Source organism: Euleptes europaea, chromosome 20, assembly GCF_029931775.1.
Source record: "Euleptes europaea isolate rEulEur1 chromosome 20, rEulEur1.hap1, whole genome shotgun sequence".
Taxonomy (NCBI): Eukaryota; Metazoa; Chordata; class Lepidosauria; order Squamata; family Sphaerodactylidae; genus Euleptes; species Euleptes europaea.
Window position 1 is genome coordinate 11,604,613 of NC_079331.1, and position 18,704 is coordinate 11,623,316.

Consider the following 18,704-nt stretch of genomic DNA (forward strand, 5'->3'; position numbering starts at 1 on the left):
AACATTTTCAATTAAAAGTTCTCTATTATAAAAATATATATTCAAATATTATTCTAAGTTTAATGTTTAACTAACAGTTATGATTAAAGTTTATTTTCAAATTCTCAGAATTTTTATTTTTAACCTTGGGGTCCCTGCACCGAACAAAAAAGTCCTAGTGGTCCCTAGTCAAAAAAAGGTTGGGAACCACTGGGTTAGAAGAAGAAGAAGAGTTGTTTTTTATATGCCGACTTTCTCTACCACTTAAGGGAGACTCAAACCCTTCCCTTCCCCTCCCCACAACAGACACCCTGTGAGGTAGGTGGGGCTGAGAGAGTGTGACTAGCCCAAGGTCACCCAGCTGGCTTCACATGGAGGAGTGGGGGAAACAAATCCCGTTCACCAGATTAGCCTCCGCCACTCATGCGGAGGAGTGGGGGAACCAAAGTAGTTTTAAAGTAGGGCTTCTTCATCCTGCCGCACCAAAGTGGAGAGGCGGAGGCAGATGTACAGCAAATGGTCATGGCAAACTCAGTTTGTGCAGATTTAAACTTCAGGTTTTTACGCTGGATATAAACTCGATGACGAATGGACCAATAGAAGGAGCAAAACACGTGCAGAACCGAACATGCCACCCCCCAAGAAACAGGAACTTAGAAGCGAGGAAACTGAGAATGCGGGAAAGCCCTGCACTTAAAAGGAGGGAGCATGGATATGAAATGCCTCAATTACCTCATTTGCCCAATAAAGTAATTCAGGAGAGGTTATCAGGATCAAACAGTTCTTCTATCTATCTATCTATCTATCTATCTATCTATCTATCTATCTAATATATATATATATATATATATAAAAATGTTCGTTTGTTCAAAATCTTAAATCTCCGAAAGTTCTTCACCGATTGCTTTGAAATTTTGACACAACTACGTAGAACATTAGAGCCAATACACATTAGATTTGTGTGTGTGTGTATACAACCATTAGCATATCCAATTAGAGTGGCCTTTAAGGCGTTCACTTAGGTGGCTATATGATCTCTAGTGAAGAAACGAAACTTAACATTCTTATCTGACACTTCTGGTGTCTTCGATCACTGGTGTAGGCCTTGTTAAGGCGGCTAGCTGCACCAGCCGAGCAAGGATGATTTCACTGGCACCTGATTTAGTAATGGCTGCCAGCTTATGCTAACCCAGTGATCACACACTAGTGAATCTGAACCAAAGATTAATTCTTTACCCCTTATACATGGGGCAATGCCTTTACACATGTGTGCAGAATATATATATGCCTGATGTTATGCTCTTATACCTGTGCATAGCATCTTATAAACATGTGAGCATTCATACATGTGAGAGAATATATGTTTTCCCATAAATGAAGTTTATAGGCACTTCAGATGTAACATAGAGTTTTTCGTTTTGTTATAGACCAGGGGTGGGGAACCTTTTCTCTGCCAAGGGCCATTTGGATATTTATAACATCATTCGTGGGCCATACAAAATTATCAACTTAAAAATTAGCCTGGTATATTTGGTCAAACATTTAGCCAAGAGGCACGACCAGAGACGACTCTGAGTGTCTGCCACATAGAGCGACTCGCTTTTGAGCTCTGCTGTCCCCAGCTGGGCCCAAGAAATTCAGGCAGGGCAGTATCCTTCTGAGCTAGAAATCTGCCAGGACCCATGGAGGGCCAGACCAAATGATTTTGCGGGCCTTATACGGCCCCCGGGCCTGACGTTCCCCACCCCTGTTATAGACAGAGGCCGCTTTTGCTTGGTAATTAGCAGCGTGTTCCAGGTTGAAGTGCCCCGCGTATTTTTTTTTTATTTCTTCACGCTAAACCGTCATCCCTGATGTCACTGCGAAGCCGGCGCACACCTGCTTCGCATTTCTTAAGAGCCCCTTTAACACGACCTTTTGTATTTGCTCCGCCCCCACATCGAAGCATTGACTGAAGGAAGCATGCAGAATCCCAGCCTCGGTTTAGCTATGCCAACGACTATTGCTAATGGCTATGCAAACGAAGGAGCAGAAGAGTGGGGTGGGTGGGATTTGTTTGACTTTCTCATCTTGCATCGGGACCGTGACTAGTCATTTTAAAGGTCGGATTCAAAAAATCAGCATTGAGTGAGGAGCAGAATCGACCCTGCGTAAATGGGCAGAGTGTGCAGAATAGCTAGCTGTGATCATACAAGAGTATAGGCGGGCGTGGTGAGGCCGTTTTGAATTCTGAGCTTGCCGGGTTTTTCTACAGCGAAACAGGGACACACAAAATCCTGGAAGTGGCTGCGGAAGGTATAGAGGTGTTGCATGGTGTCTGTGTTAAAAAACGACAGTGTCCCGTTGTCGTAGTCCAAAAGGAGGCCGACCTTCCTGGGAGGGACTGTTATCCTGATGTCCGGCGTCACCCCGTTGTTCAGAAATTCGTAGCTGTGCCTGTGCAAGAGAAAAGCAGATATAGCTAGAAGCCTTTCATGGACCAGAGTAGGCTGGCCACCGGGGAGGGGCTGTGGCTCAGTGGTAGAGCATCTGCTTGGCATGCAGAAGGCCCCAGGTTCAATCCCCGGCATCTCCAGTTAAAGGGACTAGGCAAGCAGGTGATGGGAAAGACCTCTGCCTGAGACCCTGGAGAGCCGCTGCCAGTCAGAGCAGATAATACTGACTTTGATGGACCAAGGGTCTGATTCGGTAGAAGGCAGCTTCGTGTGTTCATGTGAGATATACTTTGGGGAGGGGCTGTGGCTCTGTGGTAGAGCATCTGCTGCTTGGCATGCAGACGGTCCCAGGTTCAATCCCTGGCATCTCCATTTAAAGGGACTAGGCAGGTAGGTGATGTAAAAGACAGCTACCTGAGACCCTGGAGAGCCGCTGTCGGTCTGAGTAGACAATACTGACTGATGGACTAAGGTTCTGATTCAGAATAAGGCAGCTTCATGTGTTCCCCATCTTCCAAAAGGTTAACAGCTTTACTCTGCTTCTTTAGCAAGAGTACAGACATGGCTCAGCCTGTAGGCTTTAAGGCCAAAATTACACGTGATTCCAGCCTTGTATAACTTGTCCCCATGACTTCTTTAAAAAATATATAAAATAGAAGAAGAAGAAGAAGAAGAAGAAGAAGAAGAAGAAGAAGAGGAGTTAGTTTTTATATGCCAACTTTCTCTACCACTTAAGGGAGACTCAACCGGCTTACAATCACCTTCCCCTCCCCTCCCCACACCCTGTGAGATAGGTGGGGCTGAGAGATTGTGACTAGCCCAAGGTCACCCAGTTGGCTTCATGTGGAGGAGTGGGGAAACAAATCCAGTTCACCAGATTAGCCTCCGCCGCTCATGTGGAGGAGTGGGGAATCCAACCCGGTTCTCCAGATCAGAGTCCACCGCTCCAAACCACTGCTCTTAACCACTACGCCACGCTGGCTTTCCAGTCACCGAGTCTACGATTTGTAGCAGAAGACCTGCATGAGCCAAGTGGAATGCTTGCAGGAGAAAGGCAGGTAATAAATTTCCTAAGTAATAAACCCTTTCTGCTCTGGAGGGTTTTCTGGTAAAAAAAAAAAAAAGCTCTCCTCCAACCATTAAAAAAGGAGTAAGAAGTCTCTTAGCCCCATGGGCTCTCTGTTGCCAATTGCGTCATGTATAATTTGGTCCTCAGAGATAGAACTGGTGAACGGGAGAATCATGTGATGTATGTGTTGCTGGGCTGTATCAACAAATCAGACTATTGGGGCGGGGAACTGTATGTCTGAATGCTGCTGCCCCACAAAATTGGATGTCTGGAAGGAGATTCTGCACTAGTGGTGCTCTAGCTTTTAAAAGCAGGATCCACCTCTAAACTGAGGCCAATTTTGCATGGTAATTAGCAGCGCGTTCCAGGCTGAATTGCCCCACATTTAAAAAAAAAATTTCGCGCTGAACTGTCATTCCGGAAGTGACTGCGAAGCCGGCGCACACCTGCTTTGCATTACTTAAGAGCCCCTTTAACCCGACCTTTGGTGTTTGCCACGAAGAATCCCCTCAAGGAACCATGCAAAATAACAGCAGCGCGTTAGCTGTGCACATGCTAATGGCTATGCAACCAGGAACTAAGGAGCAGGCGAGTGGGGGATGGTGGAATTTCTCCTTTTGGGTCGGGACCGTGAATGGGCATTTTTAAAGTCGCATTAAACAAGAGCTTTGAGCATCAAAACTGACCATGCAAAAATAGCCAGAGTGTAGTTTCCAGAACTCAACTTGCAAAGTAACTTCACAGTACTTTCTCCCTCCTAACATAAAATGTCAGCAACATCAGTTAACATGGAACAAGTTTATATATTTTTTTCATGTTTAGTCTTCATAAATATATAGTATTGCTGAGATTGTATTTAGAGTTGCCAACCTCCAGGTGGGTTCCGTATGGAAAAAATACCAAAATAATGAACAAAATTTATAACTAAACCTTGTTTGCTTTTACTGGATGTTGTAAATACTTCATACAAACTTACAGTCATATGGCTTATTTTATACACATACATACAGATTTACACATCTGAATACACAGGCATAATATGCCCTTGCAATTTTTCCAAAGCTGGTGTTTCTCCTCCTCCTCCACTGGCTATTCACTTGCAATTCATATTTCTGTGACTTCACATCTAGAAGGGTTTTTTTACCTGGAAGGAGTGGCGGTATGTCTCATGCACCAGCCTGAGTGGCTTGACCCCAAGTGGCTGTCTCTGGACACATTTTCAAAAGCCACGCCAATGCAGTATTCAGTATTGTCCTCAACATCCACCTCCCAATAATGTTTCCCTCGGAACGGTATTGGGTGTCCCAGTATGGCAATAGACCTGGCAGAAGAAAACAGAAACGTGCTGCTTCTGGACAAATTAATTGTGTTCGTCGATGGTTTAGGCTGCCAACTTCTCGGATGGACTCGGTAAATCTTACCAGGACCATTTGCTGTCTATTCCTGGATGTCTTGAGTGTCTTGCTGGCCAGCATCTAACACAAACTATTGTTAGAGAGGCCATAGATCTGATCCAGCATTTTGGCAAAGAAGCTCCTATTAGGAGACGACCCTCAGCTTACGCTCCAAACTGCCAAGTTCTGCGCTGTTGCTATTAAAATACGCAGAGCTTTATTAGTGAATGATTGTTAGTATATTTTACCATTTTATCAATTTTAAGATGATAATTTTAACCAGGGGTTGCTTTTATTGACCTTATACTTTTATATGTACGGGCAGTCGGTGACGCTGCGGTGCAAAACTATTGTGTCTGGGAAATTTTGATGTGTTGGCACGTGATCTGTCAGTCTTGACTTGACTTGATCTGATCCAGCATGGTAGTAGCTGCTCTCACATTTACATTTTGTGGAGGAGTGGGGGGATCGAACCCGGCTCTCCAGATTAGAGTCCGCTGCTCCTAACCACTACACTGTGGACACATGAAGCTGCCTTCTACTGAATCAGACCATCAAGGTCCATCAAAGTCAGTATTGTCTACCCAGACCGGCAGCGGCTCTCCAGGGTCTCAGGCAGAGGTCTTTCGCATCACCTACTTGCCTGGTCCCTTTAACTGGAGATGCCGGGGATTGAACCTGGGACCTTCTGCATACCAAGCAGAGGCTCTACCACTGAGCCACGGCCCCTCATGCTGGCTGTCAATGTTCTACCACACAACTGTTTTTCTCTTTTAAAAAGTGGAGCCAGTTCTTCAACCCCCTATCAACGTAACCCACAATTGTCGCTGGGAATTTCGATGGCTCCGCAGGTCATATTACGTGCAAGAGCCACATCACTATAGTAACTGCGGCAACTTCTGGAAATTAACTGGGAACGGAGAGAGGGAAACACCCACCCACCTCCTCTAGATTCCGGTGACGCGCGTAAAATGATGAATAGTCAGTAGGTGGGATGGGGTAATTATGCTAATTTTTAAAATCCCACTGCCGTCGAGATTGTGAGCATTGAGCTCTGATTGCGTCCAAATGATGTTTTTATCTTCTCCTTTTTTTCCCCCAGGACTCTGTGCAGACTGGGGTGGGGTGGTGGTGTATAAGAAATGTGATCCAATGCTAGAGGTATGCAAGCATGCAGAAATGAGAGAGAAGGCACAAGTCTTACGGAGCTCGATAACAGAGGGAAATGGTAATAAAAGCCACAATGTGAACAGCAAGCCCCTGACGGGGAGCGGCAGCAATTTCCTCTCTTGTTAATTGCATATTGTCCTTATAAAAAGCTGGTGAGCCCCCTTCTAAAAAAAAACCCTGTTGGTACTGCGCCATTCATAAGTAGTGTGAGTAAGCAGAGAAGGTGAGCGCTGTTTAGCTCAAGGAAGGAGGGAGGTTTTGGGGTGATGCCCTTCTGCCAAGGCAGTATCCATGGGGGGCCTCTCCCAATTTATCCTCCCCTCCAGGCCTGTGTACTGCAGTCCAAGCTCTGCTCACGACCTGAGTTCGATCCCGACGGAAGTCGGTTTCAGGTCGCCGGCTCAAGGTACTCAGCCTCCCATCCTTCTCAGGTCGGTAAAATGAGGACCCGGCTTGCTGGGGGTAAAGGGAAGACGACTGGGAAAGGCACCAGCCAACCACCCCGTAAACAAAGTCTGCCTCGAAAACGTCGAGATGTGACGTCACCCCTTGGGTCAGGAATGACTCGGTGCTTGCACAGGGGACCTTTACCTTTTACCAGGCCTGTGAGATAAATGGGCTGTATACGCATCACAGATGCACATCGGGTTTATATCGCGGGTTTTACTGTCTTGACTCCCCCCTTCCCCCCCAAAAAAAAAAAACCTGAAAGCAAAACCGTACGTTATGTACAGACAATGAAAAAAAGCTTCCAAGCTCTGAATTCTGTACCTGGTAAAACTGTTTCCGTGGAAGGACGGATCCCTTTTCGGGCTGCCGGTTTCGCGATAAGCGATTGTAAAGCCGTCTTCCAGGACGGACAGTAAGGGATGGGCCGTCTCCTCGTTCAGAGTAAAGCAGGTGCCTGTAACAGAATGGAATACGTGTAAACTGGCATTGGTTGCCGAGTTGCCAACTCAAGGGAGGGATATACCTGGAGGCTTTGGAGGTGGAGCCTGAGGAGGGCAGGATTTGGGGGAGAGGAGGGACTTCAGTGCCATAGAGTCCAATTGCCAAAGTGGCCATTTTCTCCAGGTGATCTGACCTCCGCCGCCTGGAGGCCAGTTGTAATAGCGGGAGATCTCCAGCTACCACCTGGAGGTTGGCAATCCTCACTAAGGCTCGTGCTTGGCTTGCCAGTCTCCGAGGCTGCCACCGGTGCATTCCCGGGCATGGCCTTGCCCTGTTCCCCGCAGCCTCTTGTCGGACGTCCTGCCTCATTGGTGCCTGGGCAAGAGATTTCCCTCCTGGAGTCTTGTCAGGAGCAGGCCATGAGGATGGTATGCGGTAGTGCGATTGTGCTGCTTCCAGGTGCTGTTGTGCTATTCTGTCCAAGGCCAGTCTAAGCCCCGTGTTTAGTCTTCATAGATTCCCATACTGTGGGAATCGCCAAGTACTCCTTCCTGCCTCCTGGAGGGGGGGGGGGTTTGCCTGGGTGACCGGTTATCTCCAACAAGAGATGGATTGACTCAATAAAAGAAGCCACGGCCCTCAATTTGCAAGATCTGAGCAAGGCTGTCAAACATAGGACATTTTGGAGAACTGATTCATAGGGTCGCCATGAGTCGGAAGTGACTTGACGGCACTTGACACACAAACACACAAGAATGGCCCACCTTACAGGGCTGCTGGAGGATTACTGGAGATAATTTATGTTGAGTGCTTTGAAAACAAGTGATATAAATGTTCAGGATTATTACCAGTGCTAAGGATGGAGACTGGCTCACTTCTTTCGCTGGAACCTCCCATGTTCAGGGCTTTCACAAACAGCAGGTATTCCGTCCTTGGCTCCAGCTGAATTAGAGATTCACAGTTTGGGATCCCAACTATGGACCTGGGGGGAAATGGAAAGAAATCTAAGAATCACTGTCAGGAAGAAGAAAAAAGAACAAGAAAAGAACGGCAGCCCTTGTGGGAGCCTCTAAAATGGTGAAGAAGAAATAGTATATCTGGACATTTCAACTTTGACATCACATCCCGACGTTTCCTAGGCAGACTATGTTTACGGGGTGGTTTGCCAGTGCCTTCCCCAGTCATCTTCCCTTTACCCCCAGCAAGCTGAGTACTCATTTTACCGACCTCGGAAGGATAGGAGGCTGAGTCAACCTCGAGCCGGCTACCTGAAACCGACTTCCGTCGGGATCGAACTCAGGTCGTGAGCTGAGCTTGGACTGCAGTACTGCAGCTTACCACTCTGCGCCATGGGGCTGCTTATATGGTACCATCAGTTTAATAATAATGCTACATGGTATATATAGTACTATCAATGAGCCCTGACCGGGATAGCCTGGGCTAGCCTGATCTCTTCAGATCTCAGAAGCTAAGCAAGGTTGACCCTGGCAAGTATTTGGATGGGAGACCTCCAAGGAATACCAGGGTCGTGACGCGGAGGCAGGCAATGGCCAACCACCTCTATTAGTCTCTTGCCTTGAAACCCCTGTGAGGTTGCCATAAATCAGCTGCGACTTGACGGCAAAAAACAAGCAAACTATCAATGTGCGTGACATTCTACATAGCACGAGAAGGCGGGTCCCTGCCCCAAAGATCTCACAAATTCCCAGAACATCTGACTACGGGGCTTAGACAGGAAGGAGGGTTCAGCATGCCCCTTCTGCACGCACCTTTTACAATTAAAGTAAATGTCCTGCTTTGTATGTGAACAGAACAGATGCATGAACGGTGTTCCCATCATGCCTAGTCAGGCCTTGAGGGACAGTGGTGGGAGGGGCTGCAACTCAGTGGCAGAGCCTCTACTTGGCATGCAGAAGGTCCCAGGTTCAATCCTCAGCATCTCCAGTTTAAAGGGACAAGGCAGGTAGGTGATGTGAAAGACCCCTGCCTGAGACCCTGGAGAGCCGCTGCCGGTCTCAATCAATCAATCAATCAATCAATCATTTCTTTACGGTCATTTGACCAAAAACCCCCCAGATCTAATCAGGAGTGACATAAATTTACAATAAAAACAGTATCAATCAAAGAATCCACAAAGTAAAATATATCAATAAAATCCCATATCTAAAGAGGCAAATACGCTAGCTTCTAAAATGTTTATTGATCAGATTTTATCTATTTATAAATAGCATCCTTTCGGGCCTTATATATAGCAACACAAAATTTGGCCACACATCTCGAAGTTTGTGGGTTACTGTTGGATGCAAATTTTATTAGGTAGCCCTATATTATTTCTTAAAATTTATTGGAAAGTCTTAGCTCTTAACTCATGATGGAGAGGGCAGTATAAAAAGACATGTTCGTGGGTCTCAATTTCCTCACCATTGCACAGGCAGACTCTCTCGGAAAGAGGAATCCGCTGCCGGTCTGAGTAGACAGTACTGACTCTGATGGAACAAGGGTCTGATTCAGTATAAGGCAGCTGCGTGTGTTCAGGCTCCTTCAATCATTTTGGTGCTCTGAAAAAACATGACCCTCCCTAGCACTTATCGAGTGCGACGCAACTCACTCCGTAACGGTGTCCCCGTCCTCTCCATCTGTCAGCTTGGACAGTTCGACGGTGTAAGAGTCAACAGGATCCGTGTTCCCGGATTCCCAGCTTACCAGCGCAGCGTGTTCACAGCTCCGGACCGCCTTACTTTTGATAATTGGTGGCAAAGGAGCTAAAATGTAGGCAAAAGAGGTCCTGACTTCAATAGGAGATATACTGTAAGCAACAGCATGTCTTTTTATTTGTTATTCCCTGCTGAATGTTTCAATTATTATTATTTTTGGTAAATTTTGCACAGTTAAAACCTTTTAAAAGGTCGATCTTAAAAACCATCCACACAATACATTTACCTGTCAGGTAAACGGCTCTCTCGCTTGCTAATCCGACTCCAGCGCTGTTGAGGGCTCTCACCCAAAATTCATACTGTGTGTTAGGCGCCAGGTTAGTAACCATGGCATAGGTTTCTTTCACATTTAGCATAAACTCTGAAATGGGGAAGTGTAAGAGTTTGGGTCATTATTTTAAAATTGGCATTGAGTTTTCAAAATCCCCCACCAGAATAGGAACAATTTTTGTGCCTAAGGTGCTGTTCTATATTTCAGTGACCAGGGAGGAGTGTGTGTATGAGATTGTTTTAAAGGCCTGTGCTTGTATATATTCAATACTAATTTTTAAAAAAAGTCTTTTTTTATTCCTTTAAAACAAGCTTTGAAAACAATATTGTAGGCTGAGTGGTGATTTGAACCAGGGTCTCCCAGATTCAAATCTGAAACTCTAACCACTACACCACACTGGCTACTGTGAGGTGGGTGCTATTGAACAGCAGTTGGACCTGGGTGAGTTATACAGATCTGGTGGTAGCAAGGCACTTGGTGGTTGCCGTTGGGCCTGACCCCAATGATTCCTCCAGGGCAAAACAGTCCTGGAAAGGACCCTGCCCCCTCCCCCTGCATTTACTGGCAGACACCAAGACTTGAATGCTGGCGATGCTGTAGCGGTTGCCTAGCAACAGCCACAGAAACAATTTGTTTCTTAAAGCTGCAGGCACTGCTTCTATTATTTTAGGGTGTTTCAACTCCTTAGTGGGGTTTTTTTGGTTCGTTTGCTTTTAGTGTTCAGGTTTTTCTGCAAACCTGGGCCATTTTTCAGGTTTGGAGAAAGATCTGTATTGCCTGTTCATGGCACTAGTCTCCAGATTTAAGTATTCACAGATTTGGCCATGTTGAAAATCAGGTTTATTGATGGCATAGTGGTAAAAACATAACAATTAAACAATGCTTTACTTATGTATTAAAACAAATTTCTACTGCCCGTCTTCACCTCACAGCAAGCCCAATCTTTATTAAATTGCCTATAAATATACTTTGCTGCAATGACCCATAGCGATTATACTGTTTGCTCCCCTAATGTGGACCGTTCATAATCTGTCTGATTAGGAACTCAGTTCAGTGGCTGCAACAAAATCGAATCAATACATTTTCCGAATTCACCCCCAAATAGATGTTGCTGCTAGCTGTCAGGTATAGTCCGTTTTCCATGTATTATCACCACTGAAAGTCATCAGGATTCTGTCTCCTTACCGTCTTGCTCATCTTTTGATATACCGTTGCTTACTCGTCGGTAGAACAGCTGGTAGCTTTCCACGATATCTTCTGAGAAAAAGCTCCAGCAGACTCTCACGGAGGTACCGGTAGCTGAGTTGGGGTCCTGGGAGTTCATCACTGGGGCGCAAGGAGATGAAACGGCTGGAATAACGAGAAGGAAATCTGTCAATAGACTGTATGTGGTGGATACAGACAGGTCAGGGAATGCACATTTTATACCACCGAGGCCATCGGATCCTAATAGGGCTGCCAGCTCCAGGTTGGAAAATACCTGGAGATTTTGAAGGTGGAGCCTGAGGAGGGTAAAGTTTGGGGAGGGACCACAGCAGGGTATAATGCTATAGAGTCCACCTTCCACAGCAGCCATTTTCTCCAGGTGAACTGATCTGTGTCGCCTGGAGATCAGTTGTAATAGCAGGAGATCTCAAGCCACCACCGGGAGGATGGAAAATTTTTGCATTGTAATTAGCAGCACGTTCCAGGTGAATTGCCCCGCATATTTTTTTTTTAATTTTGCACGCTGAACCGTCATTCCGGAAGTGACTGCGAAGCCGGCGCAGACCTGCTTTGCATTACTAAAGAGCCCATTTAAGGTGACCTTTGGTGTTTGCCGCGAAGAATCCCCCTCAAGGAACCATGCAAAACAACAGAGGTGTGTTAGCTATGCACATGCTAATGGCTATGCAAACAGGAACAAAGGAGCAGGCGAGTGTGGGGGTGGAATTTCTCCTTTTATGTCTGGACCGTGAATAGGCATTTTAAAAGTCGCATTTTTAAAAAGAGCTTTGAGCAAGCATCAAAATTGACCGTGCAAAAATGGCCCTAGAGTCTAACAAGGATTGAGGTGGGCAGGGTGTTTAGACCCCCAGTAATAATGGAAAGCAAAGCAACTTCTCAGAACGATAATGCGCAGTTCACCCTCAGCCTTAGGACGAATGCAGGGCAAAGACAGACAGGATATTTTCAACAGCTAGGGTTGCCAACTCCAGCTTGGGAAATTCCTGGCAATTTTGGGGCAGAGCCAGGGAGAGTGGGGTTTGGGGAGGGGAGGGAATTCAGTGGGTATGTGATGGCGTACAGTCTACCCTGTGAAGCTCCCACTTCCTCCAGAGGGACTGATGTCTGTCGTCTGGCTATAGGGATGCCGCCCTGCAGGGGGGACCAAGGGATCCCCCCAGAATTATACCTCATGTCCAGACTACAGAGATGAGTTCCCTTGGAGAAAATGGATGCTTTGTGAGGTGGACTCTATGGCATTGTTCCCCCTCTGGCGTCCCTTTCCTCTCCAGGCTCCATCTACAAATCTCCAGGAGTTTCCCAGTCTGGATCTGGCAACCCTACCCCCCATTCCCCGCCGGTGTCCAGGGGGGACTTGGCAACCCTATCTGGAGATCAGTTATAATTCTGGGAGAATTCCAGGCCCTACCTGGATGAATGGCAATCCTGTAAACAACAGTTTGCAGCAGATTTCCATGGCGAGATTATTGCTATTTCATAAGAATTTATACATGGAAATACCAGCAAGAAATGTGCTGGTTCACTTTTCACTCTTGCCCGTTACTTATTTTCAGTCTTGCCCGTTCTTTATTTTTCAGGTGGACGGTCCCCCCTACACCGTTAAGAGCGGTGGTTAGGAGCAGGGGGCTCTGAACTGGAGAACCGGGTTCGATTCCCCACTCCTCCACATGAGCGGCGGAGGCTAATCTGGCGAACTGGATTGGTTTCCCTGCTCCTGTACACTAAGCCAGCTGGGTGACCTTGGGCTAGTCACAGCTCTGTTAGAGCTCTCTCAGCCCCACCTACCTCACAGGGTGTCTGTTGTGGGGAGGGGAAGGGGATGGCAAGCTGGTTCAGTCTCCCTTAAGTGGTAGAGAAAGTCGGCACATAAAAACCAACTCTTCTTCTTCTACTACTTTTCTTTTAAAGCTGGACTCGTGCATTGCCCTGTTTTTTCCATGAAGGGCTACTTCCCATTTCTTCCCTTCTGATGAGTCCCCCTTTAATGGGCTTCCATTAGCCCTATTATTTTGAGTGCAAAGCCGGGAGAAAACAAGATGAATACCTGGCACTGCGCTCACAGAATCCATTAATTCTCCAGCATCAGAGAAATCGATAACTTGGTCTTCAAAGTCCACCGGCGTCGAGAGCTTCACATCCACCTCCTTTTTCAAGAAATCATCCAATCTGTAAGTGCAAAAAAAGAAAGGGGAAAAATCATACTTGATGGCAACGCCGTCCTCTCTAAGAGCTTGGCCGTCGGTTTGTTTTAATCAAATAAAATAACACAACACCTTTCCATCTCCCCCCCCATACCAGCCAAAGACATCCCAAGTCATTTTGCCGCTTGTGACAGAAAAACGTCCAAATGGCTTTTAAAAACATCATGCAAACCATTGACAATATCCATTAACGATATCCCAAAATCTGCTGCCTTAGATACATTAACACATGAAGCTGCATTATACTGAACCAGACCCTTGGTCCATCAAAGTCAGTATTGTCTACTCAGACCGGCAGCGGCTTTCCAGGATCTCAGGCTGAGGTCTTTCGCATCACCTACTTGCCTAGCCTTTTTAACTGGAGATGCCGGGGATTGAACCTGGGTCCTTCTGCATGCCAAGCAGATGCTCTACCACTGAGCCATGGCCTATCCCCATGAAGCTGCCTTATACTGAATCAGTCCCTTGGTCCATCAGAGTCAGTATTGTCTACTCAGACTGGCAGCGGCTCTCCAGGGTCTCAGGCAAAGGTCTTTCACATCGCCTACTTGCCTGGTCCTTTTAACAGGAGATGCTGGGGATTGAACCTGGGACCTTCTGCATGCCAAGCAGATGCTCTACCACTGAGCCAGTGCCTCTCCCCAAAATATAGGATGTCTATTAGTAGGGTTGGCTCTGATGCCAGATGATTCTACCCATAAAACATACTGTCACCACCTAAGTAAATATGTGGGGTAGACATGGAATAGCCAGCATAGTAAATGCTTCCAGCCTTGTTCTGCACAAGAGGGGAACGATTAAGAACGCAACATTCAGTATTACCTGCAAATGGTAGCTATTGCACTCTGTAAGAAAAAGAGAGAAAGAAAAGTTAGGGACACATTGCAAATGTGTGTAGACTAAGAGGGCAGCTACAGTCACAACGGAGGATGTGCAAAACGACCTGCCTCCGTGGTTGTGATGAAAAGGAGATCAGTGCAGAGCAGTGACTCAGAAGGGGTGTCCTCTGAGGGCACCGGGAGGCACAGTATGATCCCTGTATGCCTAACGCAGAGTCATGGTAAAAGCCTGACTGGCTGGAGGCAAGGCCAGAGCAGTGACTCATGCAGAGAGGCAATGGATGAGTCATTTGAGCTTTTAGGAGTTTTTAGGATGAGTCGTTTGAGCTTTTAGGGGCTTGTTGTGGTGTAGTGGTTAAGAGCGGTGGTTTGGAGCGGTGGACTCTGATCTGGAGAGCCGGGTTTGATTCCCCACTCCTCCACATGAGCAGCGGAGGCTAATAACTGGATTTGTTTCCCCGCTCCTACACACGAAGCCAGCTGGGTGACCTTGGGCTAGTCACAGCTCTCTTGGAGCTCTCTCAGCCCCACCTACCTCACAGGGTGCCTGTTGTGAGGAGGGGAAGGGAAGGTGATTGTAAACCGGTTTGAATCTCCCTTAAGCAGTAGAGAAAGTCAGCATATAAAAACCAACTCCTGCTTCTGCTTATTAATGTTTCCCACAATGCACACTCTATTTTGCAATCTTTCAATGGGATTTTTACCCTGCTGTTCTTCTAAGGAGCTCAGGATGGCATACATATTCTTCCTCTCGTTTTACCCTAAGAACAATCCTGTGAGGTGTGTTAGGCTGAGAAATAGTGACTGGCCCAAGGTCTTCTCAGGGAACTTTATGGCTGAGCAGGGTTGTGAAGCGTACTGTAAAATGCACTTTGAGGAAAGATTGCTGAAGAAGATTCCTTGGGAAGAGGGTCCTTGATAGCCCGTCTCCCTTCCCAGAGGATACCAAGCAAAAAGAAAAGAAAGGCACAGTGGAAAACTCCAAGCGAAATGCAATTTTCTTCTTTCCCATCTTCCTCGAAAAGTTGCTCTCATCGTGCCTTCCAAATGCCTCCCTCCTCAAAATACATTACGAGGCAAAATTAGGGTGATCGCTCACAGGAATTGATAACCATTGTCAAAGTCTCAGGGGGAAACACCTGTCTTAAGGAAGGCCTGCCTTGAAATGTGTTCAGCTGCTAGATTCATTCATTTGTCACAACACAGGAGGTTCTATATGCTGGGTGGTCGGGGAGACTTTTGTTCGGCTGCTCAGTTTGAACTCTCTGGCAAAATGAGCCATCAGAGCCGGGGAGAAATAAATATCTCCTAAGGGAAGAATACCACCCTGCCTGCTGAATGCAAAAATGAACAGATGGAGATGCCAGTGAATAATTTTAATCCTTTTGAACAGTTTGCCTTGAAGAGAAAAAAAAAGATTCCTCTATCCAAATAAGGATTAAACACATCCATCAATACACATGGGAGGTTTCACCTTGGATTTGCCGCTTTCTATATGCACATTTTCCCCATCCAGTTTCTCAAAACTCTGCATGGGGGCTTATTTTTGAGGACGCTTTCACCCATACTGAATAATGCACCTTCAATCCACTTTCAATGAACTTTAACGATTGTTTGCAAGCGGATTTTGCCACAGTAAAATCCAGCTGCAAAGTGCATTGAAAGTGGATTGAAAGTGCATTATTCCGCATGTGTAAAAACAGTCTGAGTTTTGAGAATTTGGATGGGGAAAATGTGCGTCCAGAGAGTGGCAAATCCAAGTCAAAACTTCCCATGCATGGCGAATGATTCCCCCCCCCCCCAAGGAGAAGTTGGTGGTGTGCTTCATTGGTTATCAACTAAACGCGCACCGTTCAGCAGAAACCCTGCCATCTTAATATGATCATGAGCTAGCGAGTGACGCTTCTTCAGCTTCTGTGGTCGTTTTATCCATACCACAATTCTGCAAGGCTGATCTTAAAAGACTAGATGTGCTTCACTTCGGGCCCGGCCCTAGGCTTCATTTTTAAAAATTATTTATGTATTTATTTGTGGAAATATTTATGAGCCAGGGAAATATTTCATCCTTGACCATTTCCAACACACCTGGTTCCTTACCTTTAATGCATCCAGTTTATTTTCACCTTGGCCAAGATCCTCAATGGCTTCCATCAGCTCCTTACAGGTATCAAGGTTTTCTCCACAGTTGACCAGTTGCTTGTACAAGGCCTCCAGCTTCTCCTTTTTCTCTTCCCCCAAGGCCTGCATGCTTTCTTCATATCTTTGCTCGAGGGTCTGCATCACGTCATTGTAATGCCTTTCAAAGTTCTGCTCCTGCTTTGCAAAATTCTCCTGGAAAGCATTTTTGAGTTGGGAGTTGAGGCTGCTTAGAATTTGAACCCAAAGCCATGAACAATCAATGGAATGAACCCCCCCCCCTTAAATGTTACGTATACACCTACGGATTGGAGCCTAACAGTTTCTACTAATGGACGGAGGGCAATTTTCCTCCCCCTGCTACAGATGTCATACTGTTGTTGAGTGTCTCCTGTCCTCTCAAGAGTAGCATTTTGTTGAGATCAGTTGGCTAGGCAGAGGAGTTCTGTCCCATTAATGGAAGTCCCTACTGTTAGTGAAAATTACCATCGGGATTCAACCGTATATTTTAACCCCCCCCCCCCATTTTATCCTCACTACAACACTGTTGACTCCGCCTTCCATCCTTCCGAGGTCGGTCAAATGAGTACCCGGCTTGCTGGGGGTAAAGGGAAGATGACTGGGGAAGGCACTGGCAAACCACCCCGTAAACATAGTCTGCCTAGTAAACGTCGGGATGTAACGTCACCCCATGGGTCAGGAATGACCGGGTGCTTGCACAGGAGACCTTTAACTTTTTACTTACAACACTGTGAGATACATTAGGCTGGGAATGAGTGAATTTCCCAAGGTTTAAGGATGAGTTTAAGGATGAGTGGGGATTTGAATCTGGGTCTTTCCCTTCCAGCACTTTAACCACTACACCACATTGACTGTGCTTTGCATACTGGCCTTTTACACTGCATTAACCAACTCTTTCCTGAGGTTTTCCTGTATTAGAACTGATGACAACTGATTACAGAGGTTAGTTTCCCTGGAGAAAATGACTGCTTCGGAGCTCCATGGTATTATAGCCTGTTGAGGCCCCATCTCTACCCAAACTCCACCCCCACCCCAGATTCCACACCCAAATCTCCAGGAATTTCCCAACCCGAGTTGGCAACCCTACAAATCTTTGGAGGAAGCCATGACATGCAACTAGGGTTGCCAGGTCCCTCTTCGTCACCGGTGGGAGGTTTTTGGGGCTGAGCCTGAGGAGGGCGCGGTTTGGGGAGGGGAGGGACTCCAATGCCAACACGGCCCAATTGCCAACTCGGTCCAATTGCCAACACGGCCATTTTCTCCAGGTGAACTGATCTCTAACAGCTGGAGATCAGTTGTAATAACAGGAGATCTCCAGCTAGTTCCTGGAGATTGGCAACCCTACACCCAACTTTGTCTTTAAAATGTAATATAAGGGTTGGTTAGATAGTTCTTACCTCCACGGTGATAAAAATCTCCTCCAAGTGGCTGGAAAAATTCTCTAGGTGAGCGATCTGATCTTCCAGTTTACATACATTTTTTTGAAGCTCGCCCTATCAAAAACATCCGCTTTAGCATGCCGGGTTACAATTGAAAGAGTGATCCTCCCTCCTCCCAGATCGGGTTGACTTCCATCGTCCTTACCTTTGCGATTTCAACCACGCTGACGAGAGGAATGACCTCGTGTTCGTCGTGATGGCTCCCCTGGTAATCTTGCGCTCTGATGGGAGCGCAACAAGTGATACAGTACGAATCCTCGCCTTTCCCTCGGCCGTACGGCTTGAAAGGCTGCTGGTCCGTAGCGACTGTTCTACCACCGCTACCGTTTTCGTTGCCTGGGTGTTGGTCTGGAGGATCCTTGCCAGGGCTTGGCTCCCCCTCCGTAAGCATGGTCTTCGTTATCAGGTGGCCGTTCTTTGCCAAATCTGCCGTTGAACCGGACCCAGAGCCTGCTTCTGCGCTCTCAGAAATAGCTGCAGGTTCCATGTCTGTGTCCTTATCCTTCTCTGGGCTTCCCAGTTCTTGCGCATCCTTCTGGGAGCTATTCTGGACCTCTTCGCCTATCCCAGCTGACGTCTCTCTCTTTTCATGCAACGCCAGATCCCGTCTTCGGAAGGGCTCTTCTAAAAAGACGGCTAAATCCTCACTTGAGTCATAAAGTTCCAAGTGATAAAGTCTCAGTCTTTCTTCTTCGTTCTCTGTGGATTGTGGGTCCATTGCAGAATTGGGGATATCAGAGACCAACTGAACATGTAAGGAAAACTTTGAGGTTTTAAGAGCGGTAGAGGCCTAATATATCTCGAGGTCTTCAGGACAAGTAAAAGAAGATCAGTTGAGCCAAAATGACCTGCAAGCACAAATGAAATGTAGACAAGGCAGTAAGCAGAAGTGTGTATGCGTTAAGTTGCTTTCGACTT

General features: G+C 46.6%; 1 protein-coding gene across 1 annotated transcript; it reads right to left on the minus strand.

Moving 5' to 3' along the window:
• Window positions 1-2,165: 2,165 nt before the first annotated feature.
• FSD2 (fibronectin type III and SPRY domain containing 2) lies at window positions 2,166-18,504 on the minus strand. The gene is made up of 12 exons (XM_056865673.1): window positions 17,932-18,504; window positions 17,745-17,840; window positions 16,288-16,521; window positions 14,174-14,196; window positions 13,195-13,316; window positions 11,109-11,273; window positions 9,879-10,013; window positions 9,547-9,700; window positions 7,787-7,920; window positions 6,819-6,951; window positions 4,628-4,804; window positions 2,166-2,415 (listed from the first exon to the last, which is right to left on the minus strand). The coding sequence occupies exons 1-12, from the start codon at window positions 18,502-18,504 to the stop codon at window positions 2,166-2,168; spliced, it is 2,196 nt and encodes a 731-aa protein (XP_056721651.1).
• Between the last annotated feature and the right edge of the window lie 200 nt (window positions 18,505-18,704).

What these genes read in the sequence shown, in the direction of transcription:
- FSD2 (XM_056865673.1), bottom strand. Translation starts at nt 18,504, where the DNA reads ATGGACCCACAATCCACAGAGAACGAAGAAGAAAGACTGAGACTTTAT. An exon ending in CACGGAAACAGTTTTACCAG is followed by an intron (nt 4,805 to 6,818) that starts GTACAGAATTCA and finishes TTCTTCTGCCAG; the next exon opens with GTCTATTGCCATACTGGGAC. An exon ending in CATACCGCCACTCCTTCCAG is followed by an intron (nt 2,416 to 4,627) that starts GTAAAAAAACCC and finishes TCTCTTGCACAG; the next exon opens with GCACAGCTACGAATTTCTGA.